The 18500-nt window shown below is 36.8% G+C and overlaps 1 protein-coding gene across 1 annotated transcript; it reads left to right on the top strand.

The window, feature by feature from the left end:
• The first annotated feature begins 12956 nt into the window (after positions 1-12956).
• LOC108340831 (uncharacterized) lies at positions 12957-18308 on the top strand. The gene is made up of 4 exons (XM_017578432.2): positions 12957-13187; positions 14232-14333; positions 14616-14776; positions 17995-18308. The coding sequence occupies exons 1-4, from the start codon at positions 13085-13087 to the stop codon at positions 18100-18102; spliced, it is 474 nt and encodes a 157-aa protein (XP_017433921.1). The 5' UTR covers positions 12957-13084; the 3' UTR covers positions 18103-18308.
• The last annotated feature ends 192 nt before the right edge of the window (positions 18309-18500 follow it).

Genomic DNA, 18500 nt, shown 5'->3' with positions numbered 1-18500 from the left:
ACAAACCGGAGTTTCGGATGAAAAGCCGAAAGTTAATAAAGTAAATCCGGTTATAAAGTTTCGAAATAGTTCTTGCCTTGCATAGTTTTGCAGTCGCTTTGCTACTCCTGCTACAGTGGCCGATTCTGCTACTCCTGCTGCAGTGGTCGATTCTTTGTCCAGAGATTCTCCTACTACTGCTGTGGCTGATTATGTTGCACCAGGTTGGGCTCCACCAGCTAATAATGTTGTATTTGCAGTAGGTACCGGTTGAACTTGTGGTATGGGCTCCGGTTCGACTTCCAGTACGGTATTTTTCACAGGTTGTGCCACTACAGATGCCACTACAAATGAAGATTCCAAAAGTGTTCCAGGCAAAATAATACTACCATGTTCTTGGGCCTCTTTTTCAATGGTACGAATCGGAGTTTCGGACAAAAATTCGAAAGATAATAAAGTTAATTCAGTTATTAAGTTTTGAAAAATGGTCTTGCCTTCCATGGTTTATCCGTCGCTTTGCTATTTCTGCTGCAGTGGTCGACTCTGCTACTCCTGCTGCAGTGGCCGATTCTTTGTCCAGATATTCTGCTACTCCTGTGTTGGCTGATTCTGCTGCACTAGGTTGGACTCCACCAGCTAATATTGTTGTACTTGCACCAGCTACCGGTTTGTCTTGTGGTATGGGCTCCGGTTCGACTTCCACTACGGTATGTTCAGTAGGTTGTGCCATTGTAGATGAAGATTCGAGAAGTGTTCTAGGCACAATAATACTACCATGTTCTTGGGCCTCTTTTTAAATGGTAGGAATCGAATTTTCGGATAAAAATCCGAAAGTTAATAAAGTAAATCCAGTTATAAAGTTTCGAAATATTTCTTGCCTTGCATGGTTTTGCCGTCGCTTTGTTACTCCTGTTGTAGTGGCCGATTCTTTGTCCAGAGATTCTGCTACTTCTGCCGTTGCTGATTCTGCTGCACCAGGTTGGGTTCCACCAGCTAATATTGTTGTACTTGCACCAGCTCTAGGTTGGACTTTTGGTATGGGCTCCGGTTCGACTTCCAGTACAATATTTTCCGTAGGGTGTGCCACTATAGGTACCACTACAGGTGAAGATTCCAGAAGTGTTCCAGGCACAATAATACTACCATGATCTTGGGTCTCTTTTTCAGTGGTACGAATCGGAGTATCGGATAAAAAGCTGAAAGTTAATAAAGTAAATCCAGTTATAAAGTTTCGAAATAATTCTTACCTTGCATAGTTTTACCGTCACTTTGCTACTCCTGCTGCAATGGCTGATTCTGCTACTCCTGCTGCAATGGTCGATTCTTTGTCCAGAGATTCTGCTAATCCTGCTGTGGCTGATTCTGCTGCACCAGGTTGGGCTCCACCAGCTAATATTGTTGTACTTGCACTAGGTACCGGTTGAACTTGTGGTATGGGCTCCGGTTCGACTTGCAGTACGATATTTTCCGCAGGTTGTGCCACTACAGATGCCAATGTAGGTGAAGATTCCAAAAGTGTTCCAGGCACAATAATACTACCATGTTCTTGGGCCTCTTTTTCAATGGTACGAATCGGAGTTTCGGACAAAAATTCGAAAGTTAATAAAGTTAATCCAGTTATAAAGTTTCGAAAAATGTTCTTGCCTTGCATGGTTTTTCCGTCGTTTTGTTAATTCTGCTGCAGTGGTCGACTCTGCTACTCCTACTGTAATGGCCGATTCTTTGTCTGAAGATTCTTCTACTCCTGCTGTGGCTGATTCTGCTGCACCAGGTTGGACTCCACCAACTAATATTGTTGTACTTGAAACAGCTACCGGTTGGACTTGTGGTATGGGCTCTGGTTCGACTTCCACTACGGTATGTTCCGCAAGTTGTGCCACTGCAGGTGAAGATTCCAGAAGTGTTCGAGGCACAATAATACTACCATGTTCTTGGGCATCTTTTTCAATGGTACGAATCGAAGTTTCGGATAAAAATCCGAAAGTTAATAAAATAAATCCAGTTATAAAGTTTCGAAATTGTTCTTGCCTTGCATGGTTTTGCCGTCGCTTTGCTACTCCTGTTGTAGTGGTCGATTCTGCTACTCCTGATGTAGTGGCCGATTCTTTGTCCAGAGATTCTGCTACTTCTGCCGTTGCTGATTCTGCTGCACCAGGTTGGGCTCCACCAGCTAATATTGTTGTACTTGCACCAGCTACCGGTTGGACTTGTGGTATGGGCTCCGGTTCGACTTCCAGTACGGTATGTTCCGCAGGGTGTGCCACTGCCGGTGCCACTATAATTGAAGATTGTAGAAGTGTTCCAGGCACAATAATACTACCATGATCTTGGTCCTCTTTTTCAATGGTACAAACCGGAGTTTCGGATAAAAAGCCGAAAGTTAATAAAGTAAATCCGGTATAAAGTTTCGAAATAGTTCATGCCTTGCATAGTTTTGCCGTCGCTTTGCTACTCCTGCTGTAGTGGTCGATTCTTTGTCCAGAGATTCTCCTACTCCTGCTGTGGCTGATTCTGCTGCACCAGGTTTGACTCCACAAGCTAATATTGTTGTACTTGCACCAACTACCGGTTGGACTTGTGGTATGGGCTCCGGTTCGACTTCCACTACGGTATGTTCCGCAGGTTGTGCCACTGCAGGTGCCACTATAGGTGAAGATGCCATAAGTGTTCTAGGCACAATAATACTACCATGTTCTTTGGCCTCTTTTTCAATGGTACGAATCAGAATTTCGGATAAAAAGTCGAAAGTTAATAAAGTAAATCAAGTTATAAAGTTTCGAAATAGTTCTTGCCTTGCATGGTTTTTCCGACGCTCTCCTACTCCTGCTGTAGTGGCCGATTCTGCTACTCCTGATGCGGTGGCCGATTCTTTATCCAGAGATTTTTCTACTCCTTGTGTGGCTGATTCTGTTGCACCAGGTTGGGCTCCACCAGCTAATACTGTGTTACTTGCACCAGCTACCGGTTGGACTTGTGGTATTGTCTCCGGTTCGACTTACACTACGGCATGTTCCGCAGGATGTGCCACTGCAGGTGCCACTACAGATGAAGATTCCAGAAGTGTTCCAGGCACAATAATACTACCATGTTCTTTTGCCTCTTTTTCAATGGTACGAATCGAAGTTTCGGATAAAAATCCAAGAGTTAATAAAGTAAATCCAGTTATAAAGTTTCGAAATAGTTCTTGCCTTGCATGGTTTTGCCGTCGCTTTTCTACTCCTTCTGTGGTGGCCGATTCTTTGCCAGAGATTCTGCTACTCCTGCTGTGGCTGATTCTGCTGCTCCAGGTTGGGCTCCACCAGCTAATCTTGTTGTACTTGCACACACTACCGGTTGGACTTGTGGCATGGGCTCCGGTTCGACTTCCAGTACGGTATGTTCCAGAAGTGTTCCAGGCACAATAATACTACCATGTTCTTGGGCCTCTTTTTTAATGGTACGAATCGGAGTTTCGGATAAAAATCCGAAAGTTAATAAAGTAAATCCAGTTATAAAGTTTCGAAATAGTTCTTGCCTTGTATGATTTTGCCGTCGCTTTGCTACTCCTGCTGCAGTGGCCGATTCTGCTACTCCTACTGTAGTGGCCGATTCTGCTACTCCTGCTGCAGTGGCCGGTTCTTTGTCCAGAGATTCTGCTACTCCAGTTGTTGCTGATTCTGCTGCACCAGGTTGGACTCCACCAGCTAATATTGTTGTACTTGCACCAGTTACCGGTTGGACTTGTGGTATGGGCTCCGGTTCAACTTCTAGTACGGTATGTTCCGCAGGTTGTGCTACTACAGGTGCCACTGCAGGTGAAGATTCCAGAAGTGTTCCAGGCACAATAATACTACCATGTTCTTGGGCCTCTCTTTCAATGGTACGAATCAGAGTTTTGGATAAAAATCCAAAAGTTGATAAAGTTAATCAAGTTATAAAGTTTCGAAAAATGTTCTTGCCTTGCATGATTTTCCCGTCGCTTTGCTACTCCTGCTGCAGTGGTCGACTCTGCTACTCCTGCTGAGTGGCCGATTCTTTGTCCAGAGATTCTGCTACTCCAGTTGTTGCTGATTCTGCTGCACCAGGTTGGGCTCCACCAGCTAATATTGTTGTACTTGCACCAACTACCGGTTGGAGTTGTGGTATGGGCTCTGGTTCGATTTCCACTACGGTATGTTTCGCAGGTTGTGCCACTACAGGTGCCACTACAGGTGAAGATTCCAGAAGTGTTCCAGGCACAATAATACTACCATGTTCTTGGGCGTCTTTGTCAATGGTACGAATCGGAGTTTCGGATAAAAATCAGAAAGTTAATAAAGTAAATCCAGTTATAAAGTTTCGAAATAGTACTTGCCTATCATGGTTTTGCTGTCGCTTTGCTACTCCTGCTGAGTGGCTGATTCTTTGTCCAGAGATTCTGCTACTCCTGCTGTGGTTGATTCTGCTGCACCAGGTTGGGCTCCACCAGCTAATATTGTTGTACTTGCACCAGCTACCGGCTGGACTTGTGGTATGGGCTCCGGTTCGACTTCCACTATGGTATGTTCCGCAGGTTGTGCCACTGCAGGTGAAGATTCCAGAAGTGTTCCAGGCACAATAATACTACCATGTTCTTGGGGCTCTTTTTCAATGGTACGAATCAGAGTTTCAGATAAAAATTCGAAAGTTAATAAAGTAAATCTAGTTATAAAGTTTCGAAATAGTTCTTGCCTATCATGGTTTTGCCGTCGCTTTGCTACTCCTGCTGCAGTGGCCGATTCTGCTACTCTTGCTGCAGTGGCCGATTCTTTGTCCAGAGATTCTGCTACTCCTGCTGTGGCTGATTCTGCTGCACCAGGTTGGGCTCCACCAGCTAATATTGTTGTACTTACTCCAGCTACCGATTGGACTTGTGGTATGGGCTCCGGTTCGACTTCCACTACGGTATGTTCCGCAGGTTGTGCCACTGCAGGTGTAGATTCCAGAAGTGTTCTAGGCACAATAATACTACCATATTCTTGGGCCTCTTTTTCAATGGTACGAATTAGAGTTTCGGATAAAAATCCGTAAGTTAATAAAGTAAATCTAGTTATAAAGTTTCGAAATAGTTCTTGCCTTGCATGGTTTTGTCGTCGCTTTGCTACTTCTGTTGTAGTGGCCGATTCTTTGTCCAGAGATTCTGCTACTCCTGCTGTGATTGATTCTGCTGCACTAGGTTGGGCTCCACTAGCTAATATTGTTGTACTTGCACCAGCTACCAGTTGGACTTGTGGTATGGTCTCTGGTTCGACTTCTAGTACGGTATGTTCCGCAGGTTGTGCCACTGCAGGTGCCACTATAGGTGAAGATTCCAGAAGTGTTCCAGGCATAATAATACTACCATGTTCTTGGGCTTCTGTTTGGACAACAAATTCCTCTTCTTCCTCCACTTCTTTGTTAATGATGGGTGAAAGGAAGCGGAAGATCAAACCTAATATTTGAATAACAAAGGATAACATCATGATAACAGTGTGTGATAGCGTCTGGGATTTAGGTCTAAGCATCAGAGTGGAATGAAAAAATACAAATATATAGGCAGTGCTGCGCGTAACAAAAGTCTGTACAATTTGTTTTGATATTGCTGACCATCCAGAATGTTCGAATGAAAAAGCTACGCAAATAAAACAAAAAGGACGTTGAATCCATACGTGGTACGTGCAGCCACTGTCCAAATAAAACAAAAAAGACGTGAAAATGTTATTCACTTGTTTTCTTATTACTCTATGTATGATTTATGAAAAATTGTTATCACAATTATTTATATACAATTTTTTATCGATAAATGCTAATGATTAATTTTTGTTAATAAAGGAATTAAACAATATTCAGATAACCTAAGAGATAGACTCTCAACAATACCTGAATGAAATAAGAATGATAAAACCTTCCTTCGACGAACGAACCGGAAGGAAACTTCCTTCGATAAACAAACTGGAAGCAAGCAACAAACACTTTCCTTCGACAGACAAACCGGAACAGTGCAACAAATATCTTCCTTCGACCAACGAACCGGAAGAAAACAGCTCTGTTAACTTGAAGAGAACCGCTCCGACCTTTGACACACAAAGCGCGAACTTCTCCTATTCACAAGACTTGACAAGAGCAATGAACTAACACTTGAGAACTTCCTCCGATCACATTGTATTCTCAAATGACTTAGATACTTTCTAAATTTTTGGCAAAGGTATATATAGCTGGTAACAATTGAAAAACTGTTATTTTCATGCTTAAAATTGATACTAAAAGCAACCTTTAAAACTTAGAAACTTGCTTGAAATCATGCTTTTGCTTATATTTTTAGAAAGAAGAGAGTTGGACAGGTTTATGCTTGATTTCATTGTTTTGTGTAGGTTTTAAGATGAATTTTATGAAAGAAGTGAAGTAGGACAGAGTTGGAATCAGAAAAGGACACAAAAAGTGCAAAAGAAGTGAAGTCGCAAGTACCGCTCAGCGCCATTTTACCATTGAGCGACACTTCCGAACACCCGTTGGCACCGCTGTGGGGGTAACAATGCAGCTGAGGGGAAGAACTGACTATGCGCTGGTACCGCTGAACGGTATTTTACCGCTGAGTGGCATTATTTTGGGCTTGGGCCTACTTTTATGTAAATTTTAGAATAGTATATAAGCTTTAGGACGTTCTAGGATTTGTATCTTTGACAGAGAACGAAGCAAACACACACCTCTCCACCCTTTGGAGGAAGATTTTGGATGCTAAGGCTACCTACTCAACTTTCTAGGGTTCTATCCTTCACTCTATCATTATTTTTCATCTAGTTTCACCATGAATATGGTGAACTAAACTTTGTACTGTTGTTGGGGAATCAATATAATCTTTTGAAGCTCTCATATATGGAATTTGTGTTTAAACATCTTATTTGAGATACATGTTTTCTTTCATCAATAGTTAGGGTTTTTCCTCTTTGCTCAAAGCATGCATTGTTTAACTCATTCGATGTCATGATTATTAGTTTTGTTGATATGGACACATACGGTAAAATCTAGATCTGAGGAATCTCTCCCAACAGTAGTATAAACCTAGACATAGGAGTATGATGGTTGGTTGCCTTTAAGCTTCTGTTCATTATAATGCATGATTAATTGCTAGGGAGACAAGACATTATAAACTAGTGATTATGATTAGGCTTTCTTCGCCGAGACATCGGGTTTAAGGTAATTTAGAGAGTGACATTAACATTGATGAAAAAAATGATGAATTCCTAAATATATGAGAGTGGATAAGATGAAATTGATAAACCCCAACAACATACTCATCCATATAATTCGTCCCAAGTGTTTTGTTCTTCTTTTCCATTGATTAAATTCATGCATACATGTTTACGTTTTATATTTTGCATTAGAAAACCCAAAGTAATTGTTTTTACAAGTCTTAAATAATCAAACAATCATATAACTAACTAGGCCGTGAGTCCTTTGGGAAAACGATACTTGGTCTTACCAAGTTTATTACTTGATACGATTCGGTCATACTTGCCGAGGTTTAACAAGTTTTTGGCGCCACTTTCGGTGTTAAAAATATTGTCATCAATAGCCTACTGGTCCGAAACTAAAAAGACGCATTACAATTGCCAGTGATAATCGATTATTATAAGTGATAATCGATTATATGCTAGACTTGAAATAATTAGAGTATTTACTATTCAATCGATCAGTTCCAGTTCTTCACCTCCTTCTACCGTTTGGTTTGCGCCCTAATTGCCTTCTGCCATTCGGTTCTATCCCTCGCTGACTCTGACCGTTCGGTGTCACTTACTCCGTCTCGGTTATGCTCTCCACCGCTGATAATGCTAATTCTTACCATTATCTAAGCATCATTTTAGTAGCAAAATCAACTCTTCTTTAGCTTATTACTTGCTTAAATCCTCTCTTTTATTTAGTTTTAGTACTTATCTATATTTGGAGCTACATTACGTAAATAATACTCCAATCCCTTGTTTTTTGATCTATTTCGATGTTAGGAAGATCCTCCATTACATTGAAGAGCCTCGGTGATCTAGGAAGTCATTGATTTAAAAGTTATTTTTGCTTAAGCGAGAATAATTTAGCTTAAGCGAGAATGACTATCTTCTCCAAGAAGTTTATTCTCGCTTAAGCGAGAATAATTTAGCTTAAGCGAGAATTCGGACAATATATATACTCACGAGGCAGAAAGAAAAAGGGTCTTTGGTTCTTTGGAGGCGCGATTTCACGTCTGGAGCTCATGGAGGGCGCGATGAGCTTGTGGGAACATCTCCTCCTCTTTCTTTGGGTCTCCTTCTTCTTCCATCTTCCATGTTTCTAAGCTTTAGGGTTCTCCATGGAAATGGTACAATACACACCGAGTGCAAATTTATAAAATAAAATTGATATAACATATATTTTAAATTATACTAAAATGTAAATTATTGTATATTGTTCAATTTTAATAAAGTTTTACGTAAATAGTTATTATAATATAAAAATTTTAATTTAACAGTTAATTTGACAATATATATATATATATAAATATATATATATATATATATATAAATATATATATATATATATATATATATATATATAAATATATATATATATATATACGATTATTTATAAATATTTTTGTTTTTAAATTATTTTAAAAAATTATGTTATGATAGATAGTATGTATTTGTGGAAGAAAACGTCTTACATAACTATAAATTAAATAAATATGCACTTAATTTAAAAACAAAACACAATTTTTAAAATATTTGAAAAAGCAAAACATGTAATCCTATTTATAGTGAAATATTTGATAAAAATTACACCAAATTTTTATATTAAAAATATTAATTTAAAAGTTATGTAAGAATTAAGACACATACGAAGAATAATTTATTAACATTTAAATTATTAGGATAATTTTTTTTTCTAGTTTATCTTTATAATAATTTTAATATAAGTACATTATTTTACCTATATTACTTAATACATTTGTTAAAAGTTATACTTGTTTAAACAAATTGTAACATCCCAAAAATATAGCATAATACTATATCATAGGTTAATCACATATATAATATGATAGATCAGTTCACATAAAATGATTGAGGTATTTTAATAGTACAGTTATCCAAATAACCATACAATTAAAAACTTCACAGATTTACATAAATCTAATACAAAAGAAAGAAATAGACCGAACGGTTAAACAACATTCTATAAATATAAACCGATCGGCTTTACAAAAGTCATAAAAAAAAACTATGGACCGAACGGTCCATTCTAAAACTAGGTACATCTAGTGACCAAACGGTCATAACCTTAAACTACAAGATCTTCTTCCAATGCTTGCTCCACTGAGCACTCGTCGCCTTATGCTCATATCCACAGGATGATCATCGCAAGGGAAAAGAAAACCGAACGGACAAGACAAGATAGAACAAGAAAAATAAGGTAAGCTATTGAAATTTAATTATAAACACATATATGCATTTCATGCAAGTTAAATCCATACAAAACCGAACGGTACATTATACAACAATGCATACAATTCATCACATACAAACAAAACATCATAATTCATATAAATATAGATAAACCGAATACTATGACTTGACCATCCGGATTGTATGAATATGTAGCTATAGTCGTCCTTGCACTTGTGGTAGTATAACAGCTGACACCAATCAAGCTACTACCCAAGGTTAATCCCGTAATACCTACCTTGGCACCCTGAGGTGGTAGGACCTCCTGTCATTCTTACACATGATTTACTCATCTCTACTTGAGAATGAGTAATCACAGAATATTAGAATGAACGTCAGCTTAGCCTATCCATATTCATACTTTACAATTCCATAACCATACATGAGATATTCCGCTTTGGAATTCTCTTCCACAACACACATAAGTTCGAAATTCTCATAGTTAACATAATATATCATACATCAGTTATATTTTCATTCATAGGACAAAGAGAACATGTGACCATTAGAGACCGAACACCCTCACACTACCCAATCGAGAGAAAAACTGAACGGTTTATAAGAACAACAGTAAAGAATAACCGAACGCTATTACTGACCGACCATTATAGAACACCAACTACTAGGAACTTAGTCCAAACCAAAGGACCTTAAACTGAACATTCATAGCTCAAACCGAACTCTAAAAAAAAACTTAGACCGAATGCTTATACTATACCGAGCACTTAAACTGTACTGGATACTCCATCTAAACCGAATACTATTTTAAATATTGAAAACTGATACTAGACCGAACAGTCATGAATAGGTATTACTTCCACTGGACCGAACCCAGTCAATGACTGAGTACGGGACACGATCGAACGGTCAACAACAATTGTTCGGTTATATACCGGATTTAGTAAGACTTCTACTGAATACTGAATAACACTCTATAAAGGACAGGATATTTTGCTGAACTTCTAAAACTCTAAACTAGATTCATAAGTTCATTTAGAATTACCCCACTGAACCTATTCAACTCCAACTCACATCCCCATCCCCACTTATACAAACCCGCAAAGACCGAACGGTTTACATCAGAAAACTCCAACCCCGTACACATGTCTCGTCCAAACACAAATTTGAATACAATTCAATCAAACATGCCATTTTTCATACACGCAAACGTACACACATCAATCCCAAATACATAAAAATATAATTAAATCAATAGTTTCCCTTACCTTGAATAAACTATGCACTTCCTAAGCTTTCACCGTTTGACTAACCAGTAACCACTTCTAAACAGCCTACTACAAATTTCGATCGGTGAAAAGGGACCAACCAGAGGATTAAAACAGAAACAAATTCAGAAAGAGATAGATGAAAAACACATGCAAGCTGAACAGTGCTTGCATGTTCCAGAAAATATCAAAACCAAGAAAACGAATGAGTTTCCTTACCTAATTCACACAACAGCTAGATTGATGGAAGGAGAGATTCTTGCCACCAAGGAAGAACTCAAACACGTCCTAGATTAGGATCAGAAGAAGAATAACATGAGGATTCTTAGAGAGAAGAAGGAGAATTGTAGAGAGAAGGAGGATTGTAGAGAGAAGGAGGAGGAAACTCAAAATTCTGGAGAGAAGAGGTGCATGCAAAGTGCCTCAAAGTTTGAAAATTTTGCTTATATACTACCGTCAAAACCGAACGGCCAATCCTCTACACACCCTTGTCTTCCACTTTCTGATTTTTCTAAACCCTCACCATGACACCTAGCTTCCACTCAGCAGGGATTGTCATGGTTCTGACACAAATGAAGTATAAATAAAATACAACAAACATTTTTACATAAGACCGAATCTATCATGAAGTGTTATATGAATAATAGGATAAATAGTTTTTTACCTCAGTCATATTTAATATTTGAATTACTAAAATAAATCCTTTTATAATTTAATTTACAGCTAATAAATTGAATATAAATACTCTGTTATTTGTTATCCTCACAATCACAACTAACAAGCTAACTACTCTTTTGACTAAATGATGAAATAATGAGTTATGTGGTATTGACAATGGAAAGGGAATTGCAGACCAGATTTTACAGTTGCAGTGGAGATTTGGATTCTTGTGAAATGGAAGTTCAATAAATGACACACGTCATTATTTATCCCATCGGCATGAGTCATTGTTCGTGATGTCAAAACGGATCATCCGATCCGGTTCACTAGGGTTGGTTATTTGGTGAGTTAATCCAACCCAACTTATTTATTAGCGAGTCAGAAAAATTCGAATTCGGCTCGACCCACTACGGGTTGGTGGATTACACAAGTTAGTTCACTAGCTCTTTAATTACAATTTTTTAAAATAAAAAATATTACAAAACTTTTTGTAATTCAAATCTAAATAAATTTCACTTCCAAAATGATGTTAAACTAAAGACAATTCAAAATAATAAAAAAAAGTACAATACAATCCACGTATAATGAGCTAGATGGTACTTTTTAGGATTTTATAAGATAATGATTTAATAAAAATAAAATTAGGTGGGTTGATGGACCAACCTGGCTCATCACGGGTTCAACCCAGATGAGCGGGTTTAAATGAGTTGGGTTGAAAATTTGCCCGCATAAAAAAAATACATTTTTTCCAACCCAACTCAGCCCGAACCCGTGGTGGGCCGGGTTGATCCGTGGGTTATAACCTATTTTGACAACTCTAGTCATTGTGTATGCATGGCTTTAGTTCACTATTATATCATGCATGTCTTAAGTTTATTATTAATGAAAAATGTAATTAAAATTTTGTAGGAATTAAAATTAAATTTTGAAGAAAAAAAAAGCAAATTTTTATCCCAATTTTTAATAAAATATTAATAAACTGTATGTGCATTTAAGTGATTTTTTGCTAATATCATTTTCAATTGATTTGGTTTCATAAATTAAATCAAGGTTTCCTATATTTATAAATGAAGTTATTTATGCTTAAACGACTGCGGAACGACAAAAACACGTCTTTGTTGGTGGTCGTTACAAAGCTTCCAACGCCACCGGTCATCGGAACGGACAATACTTCCTCAGGCGAGACTCCGGCAGACAACGCACCACGACGTTTCTGGAAAGAGACAGGTTGGGTGGATGGAAAGAAGCGACACTCTTTCTAGGGTTCAGGTTCTCTCTAAACTTGCTTGAGATTAATTTTGAAATGAAAAAATAAATCATACCACTTCAAATCCTATTCCATTCTCTTTCCACATCATTTTGATATTTCAATTTTATTTTTTACGTGGATCAATTACATTTTGACACGTAATCTATGTCAAAATATTGTGAAAGTATGATTATCCATACTAATCCGACACAATTTTTTGGTATAACTTTTTTATAATTTTATCCTTACTTTTAAATTATTTTAAAAACAATAAAAACCACTGTGCTAAATGTTATTTTCATTTTGGTAACTGAAAAAGGAAAAATACCCACACGCGCTCACGTGCTTTCACAGTCATATTTAATGTTGATTCTGCTGTATTCGTTGGTTCACATTGTGGGAGCCACAAATTTTGTTTAATATCTAAGCAAAACCTTGTGTTTATCAGTGTATCTCTTCCTTCCTAGTTTTCACTCTCTCGTTCATCCAAGCTTTCTTCCTTGTTTACCGATTTGCACTGAGCCATGGAGTTTCACTCTCTTCCCAAACTCTACCTTCTCTTTTCCTTATCCATTATCTTCCTTTCACCCTTTCAAGCACAAGCTGCAACTCAAATCTCTTACTGCGGTACTTCACCACTCTCTCTTTCTGTGTTGACTTTTTATTCTTAGCATTTTGGTTTGATCCGATCAGTTAAAGATAAGATTAGAAATTCATTTTTACTTCTCTGTGTTTTAATGTTTGACTACTTCTGTTTATTGATATTAACTTTTCATCTGCATAATGGGGTTTTTCTGCTCCCTTTCCCAGCCTCCAATTGGTCCTGCAAATTTCAAAGTTTATACGAAAATATAAACCTTCTTTTTTGGATTATGATTTGGTTTCTGTTTGAAATTGGAACCTGTTGTTTCTGGACGAAGAAAAACTGCAGGAAGATGCTATTAGGTTGAAATTTATTGAAAACAACAAAATCATGAAAGTGGTTGTCTCCTTACGACTATCTCCTCCCATGTGCGTTTTTAAGAGGTTGATCAGTGATAAAACACTGTTGCTTAAATTTTTATAGCATCCAAGCATATGAGCTGGCGTTGACTATACTAGCTCAATTGATTGCATAGAAATGTTGCTTAAAATATTTTGGAGAAAAAATAGCTATTGAGGAGAAAAATTATCGATCAACAAGACAGAAGGTGCAATGAAACCTAAACAATTTGAATGATGAAACTCAAGAAATAGAACTTTGATCCCAAAAAAAAAAAAAATCGTTAAAAGGAATCAATCGTAGGATCCGCAAAACTAGAATAAACAAAGACTATAGCAACTTTATTATTGACATGAGTTTCACTGAATAGTGTTTAAATCTGTATGATATTTCAAGATCCATAAAATTAAGCTAAACAGTTCATTTAAGCAACCGTATATTTTGGATGCTCGGTGAGACCTATGAAACTGTCATTTTTAATAAGTTTTAGTATATATTAAGGCGTGCTTTAGTGTGAGCAAGAGCACGTATTGCTAATATTTCTCTTTATATTAATTTTGTGAATGTGTCACTGTGTGATTTCATGTAGTGCTGATAGCTTATCTGTTGTGTTCATGGTTTGTTCAGATTGTTTAGGTCATGGTAATCTTCTTGTGTATATTTATTTTTCCACTAAACAATCCTTGCAGATAAGAAGGCAAACTATCCTGTGAAGGTGACTGGAGTTGATATATCACCAGACCCTGTGAAGAGTGGCCATCCGGCTACCTTTAAGATCTATGCTACTTCAGGTAATACCCTTATCCTCTCTTCTTATTTGTCTAGTTTTGTTGTTTTAAAAAATTCCATCAAATTTTATTTATCTGCATTGTAGTACATTACATACATTTCAGCGTTGTTTTTGAATTTTAAGTATGTGTAAGCAAAATAATTTGTCTAGACGCCTGTAATTTGCAAATGATTCAGAAGCCATCATTTATATTTTTGGCTCACTTTATATGCTCCTTATCTTAGAGTATCACTTGTCTATTTTAACAAATTACAAGTGAGATTTCTGTCTATCCTTCATGCAGGTAAATCTATCCTTGGTGGAGAGGTAGTAATTGGAGTTTCATACGTTGGGGTGCCTGTCCATACAGAAAACATTGATCTTTGTAAAGAAGTAAAGTGCCCTGTTTCTAATGGCAATTTTGTGATTTCACATACCCAAACATTGCCTGCAATTACTCCACCGGTTAGTTTCACTTTATCACTATCTTACCAATGCTGATGACTTTGTAAAAATATAATCCTATCAGGAAATGTAGCTTCCTTTGATTCTGGTGCTAATTTATTTGTTATTGTTGGGCATTTACAAATTTGCACTCGGTGTGCATTGTACCATTCTGGTGCTTCCTTTGATGCTCACATGTAGTTCTTATACACATGATTTTCTTTTTCTTTTGAAAAGTGGGTTTATTGGAGACATTCAAACTATCCTTTTTTCACATAACAAGTTTTCCAATATCAAAATGTACTTTTAAAAGTTGTCTTGTTCTCTCTCCGTGACATCAAGAATCACCGAAATGTGAAATCACAAGTCATTTTGCTACCAGTGAACATGCAAATAAGTGATCATTGAAATGCTATTTATATCTGTGATGGTCATGGAGACTGAGTTAACAAACCCATATAACAGATTGAATTTGAATCAATAGTCGTTCTGCCTGTCTAAATCAGTCTCTGTTGGCTAAAAGTGTTTAAAGCGAGACCGGTGACATCAAATGTCTGTTACAATACATGTATAAGATGGTCAATGCTCTATGATAGTTAATATTAGGCAGTGATAAGCATGTGTAGCAGAGATGATATGGTTAGACACGAGGAAAGATAAAATTAGGAATAAATGTATTTGGGGAAAGTTGAAGTATCTCCTATTGATACGATTATGTTTGGACATATGGGAAGAACAATATAAGCTTTATCAAGAAATGTTAATCAAGTGGAAGATAATTCAATCAAAAGTGATAAAGGAATGCTGAATGAAGCTTCAGAAAAATAACCATTAGAACATGCTTTTACTATAACTGAACACTAGGCCTTTGTCTTTTTTATATTAAGTCATTGGTGTTCATACTTCCATCTTAGTATCTTCTAAGGTTCTTAATATTTTTTTAATTTTTGAAATACTTTGCAGCTAGTCGAGCATGATTCTTTTCAAGTGGCATTTAAACTTTTAGTAGGCAAGAACAATATATGATTCATGTGTTGGATTTATTTATTTTATATGATTGTTTGAAAGGTTAGATTTGACTCAGTTGTTGGTCCTATGCACGTGCAAACTATGAAGCTCGGACACACCTCATAAATGGCGTGTCCCATGTCCCGTGTCCCGTGTCTGATACATATCAGACACCAACGCACTTACGATACTTGTATGACACACATCCGTAAAGTGTCCAATTTAAAAGACATTTTTTTGTCTTTGACATGATTTTGACATGGCTCCAACATAATGTTAATAATCACAATCTAATGATTTTCTAAAAAACTCACAAACTTCTAAACTCGTTACATAAGTTTCTATTATGATTATAAAAATAAGGAACAAATCGTATATGATCACTACTTTTCACTTTTTGGATATTAGATAGATAGATTAAATTCATTTTTGTGTTAGTTGAAATGTGTTAGTTGACAGTTTGAAACTAATGTGTGTATACATGCCGTGTCCTGTGTTCTCTATTTTTTCAATTTAGCCATAGCTCTGTGTCCGTGTCGCATCCGTGTCCGCACCCGTATCTGGGCTTCATAGGGTGCAAACCTTTCTAATTTTATAGGGATATAAGGCCTTCTTAGGCAGAAGGTGAATAATAGAATAGACTGGAGCTACAAGGATGGATGGGCACATTTATGCATTGGTGGATAGATGTAATAGAATATTAGAAGGGAGGGAGTTTCCTGCTAAAGGTAGCTAGAAGGAAGTGGTAGATGAAAATGGTAAAGTTAGAGCGGGTGCTAGGATGTTTACTTTTCCTATTTGTCAATTGTTGTGATCTCTTTCAATGTTTCGTGTCAGGGACTTTGGGATGAAGTGTGCATTCCACATGGTGTGTCACTATGTCTAAATCTTAGAAAACTGTGATGAAATTTGGATTCAGGGAAAACAAATCGGAGGATGTCCATAACCAGAAGCAGGGAAGCCAGAATTATGAATGGTATCCTTTGCCAATGGAAAGAAAGAGAAGGCAGAGATAAAATTTGAGAGAAGTATGTTATTTTTGTCTGATTACTTTTTCAATGAGCCTACTAGGCCAAACCAAATAGTATTAGGCAGTTAAAACAATATCCGGAAAAGAGTCTAACAAACCATCCCACTGTCTAGTGCTACATCAGCAACCCAAAAAAACAATAACCCATGCAATAGAAAATAAAGCTGATGACAAAAAAGAAAAATAACTAGTTATTAAGGTCTGATTCAGTTTGTGGGATTGTGGTTAAGTCTTCTTACACAAATAGTCTCCAAACTCCAAGCTTAGGTCAAAGTCTTAATCTTCAGTCCTCTTTCCGCCAGGGTGTTACTTCCAGAAAGCACTATGATGCTAAAGTTAGTGTTTGTTCGAGCACTTTAGTAATAAATGTGTAGTAAAAGTAAATAACTACCTGAATATCAAACCTGTAATTATAGATTTTGGGATGAGTTTCTAATTAGTGCTGACTTAATTATGATCCAATTCGATAATGACCAAGATTAAAGTTAACATGATTATTCTTATTACTAATTTTGTTTGTAATTTGACCATTTGGCAGACTAAACGTTTCACAATAGATGAAGGGATATTTGTTTCACAATAGATGAAGGGATATTTGTTTCACAATAGATGAAGGGATATTGACCACTTGGTCTGTGGCTGACCGGGCGGTCATTTTCTACAAGGTCAAACCAGAAGATAAAAGGAAAATATTATAGCTTTGTAATTACTATATTGAGAATAATTTAAGTATAAGTTTAAATCCTACATTAGATAAAAATGACAAAATTAAATATCTATAAACCCATTGTCCGGAGATTTTGTGTTAAAAGTGGTGTCAATTCCTTACATTTTCACATATATATATAATCTCTCCCTAATGAATACATCCTCTAAAAAAACCATCCTATTGTAACAAGAAAAAAATGCAGCTGAATGTGAACTGTGAGAGTACCCATATCCCACAAAAAGACAATTTTGTTTCGTTTGATGCTCGATCTGAGCACTCAGGGTAATAGACACTGATAAGGTGATAATCAGCACCTATTTTGTCACGTACTGTACTGATGTTTTGGTTGGGTCCTAAGTCACAGAATAATGACGTGGTAAAATTTTCTTGAATTCTGTGTTCTTGGTTTAGTCATCTGTCTTAGACAGCAAAATTTTGTTTTGGTTAAACCTCACATTACTGAGCTCATTTCCCTCACTGTTCGTTTTGCAGGGACCTTACTCTCTGAAGATGACACTGAAGAATGATCGGGACGAGTTGTTAACTTGCATTAAGTTTAATTTTAAGATCGTTCTTGGATCTTTGGTGTCTGATATATGAAGTGTCCTTTGTATGATTGATATGGCGAACTTCTTTGCTTCATTGTCAAGTGTTTTCATTGTAATGTGTACCGTATATCACCTTTCACCAGTCAGAATCATGTAAGGCTAAAATTCAGTGATGTCAAAGTCACTGCATGACTTTGGACTTGTGATGCTATTATAAGGTTCATGATTGAAATCTATTTCTGTTTAGATTTAATTCAATTTTATAAAATTGCCTAATGAGATGTTGTCTCTTACACTGTTTTGGTAGGATAGAAAAAAAAATACTAAATTATTCGATAGATAGTTGTATAAAAATACAATTTTTTTTTCTTGTAGACATCTCTAATACAGCAGTAATAAAAACTTGTATTATTGAAATAATATATTCACTCTGTTTTTTTTTTACCTGTT

This window comes from Vigna angularis, chromosome 5, assembly GCF_016808095.1.
Source record: "Vigna angularis cultivar LongXiaoDou No.4 chromosome 5, ASM1680809v1, whole genome shotgun sequence".
In the NCBI taxonomy this organism is placed as follows: domain Eukaryota; kingdom Viridiplantae; phylum Streptophyta; class Magnoliopsida; order Fabales; family Fabaceae; genus Vigna; species Vigna angularis.
The sequence above is the reverse complement of the archived record's forward strand: the minus strand, read 5'-3'. Positions and strand labels throughout refer to the sequence as shown.

Coding starts and splice junctions, on each gene's coding strand:
- LOC108340831 (XM_017578432.2), top strand. CDS start 13,085: ATGGAGTTTCACTCTCTTCCCAAACTCTACCTTCTCTTTTCCTTATCC. Junction 14,334..14,615: donor TAAGATCTATGCTACTTCAG/GTAATACCCTTA, acceptor TCCTTCATGCAG/GTAAATCTATCCTTGGTGGA. Junction 14,777..17,994: donor TGCCTGCAATTACTCCACCG/GTTAGTTTCACT, acceptor TTCGTTTTGCAG/GGACCTTACTCTCTGAAGAT.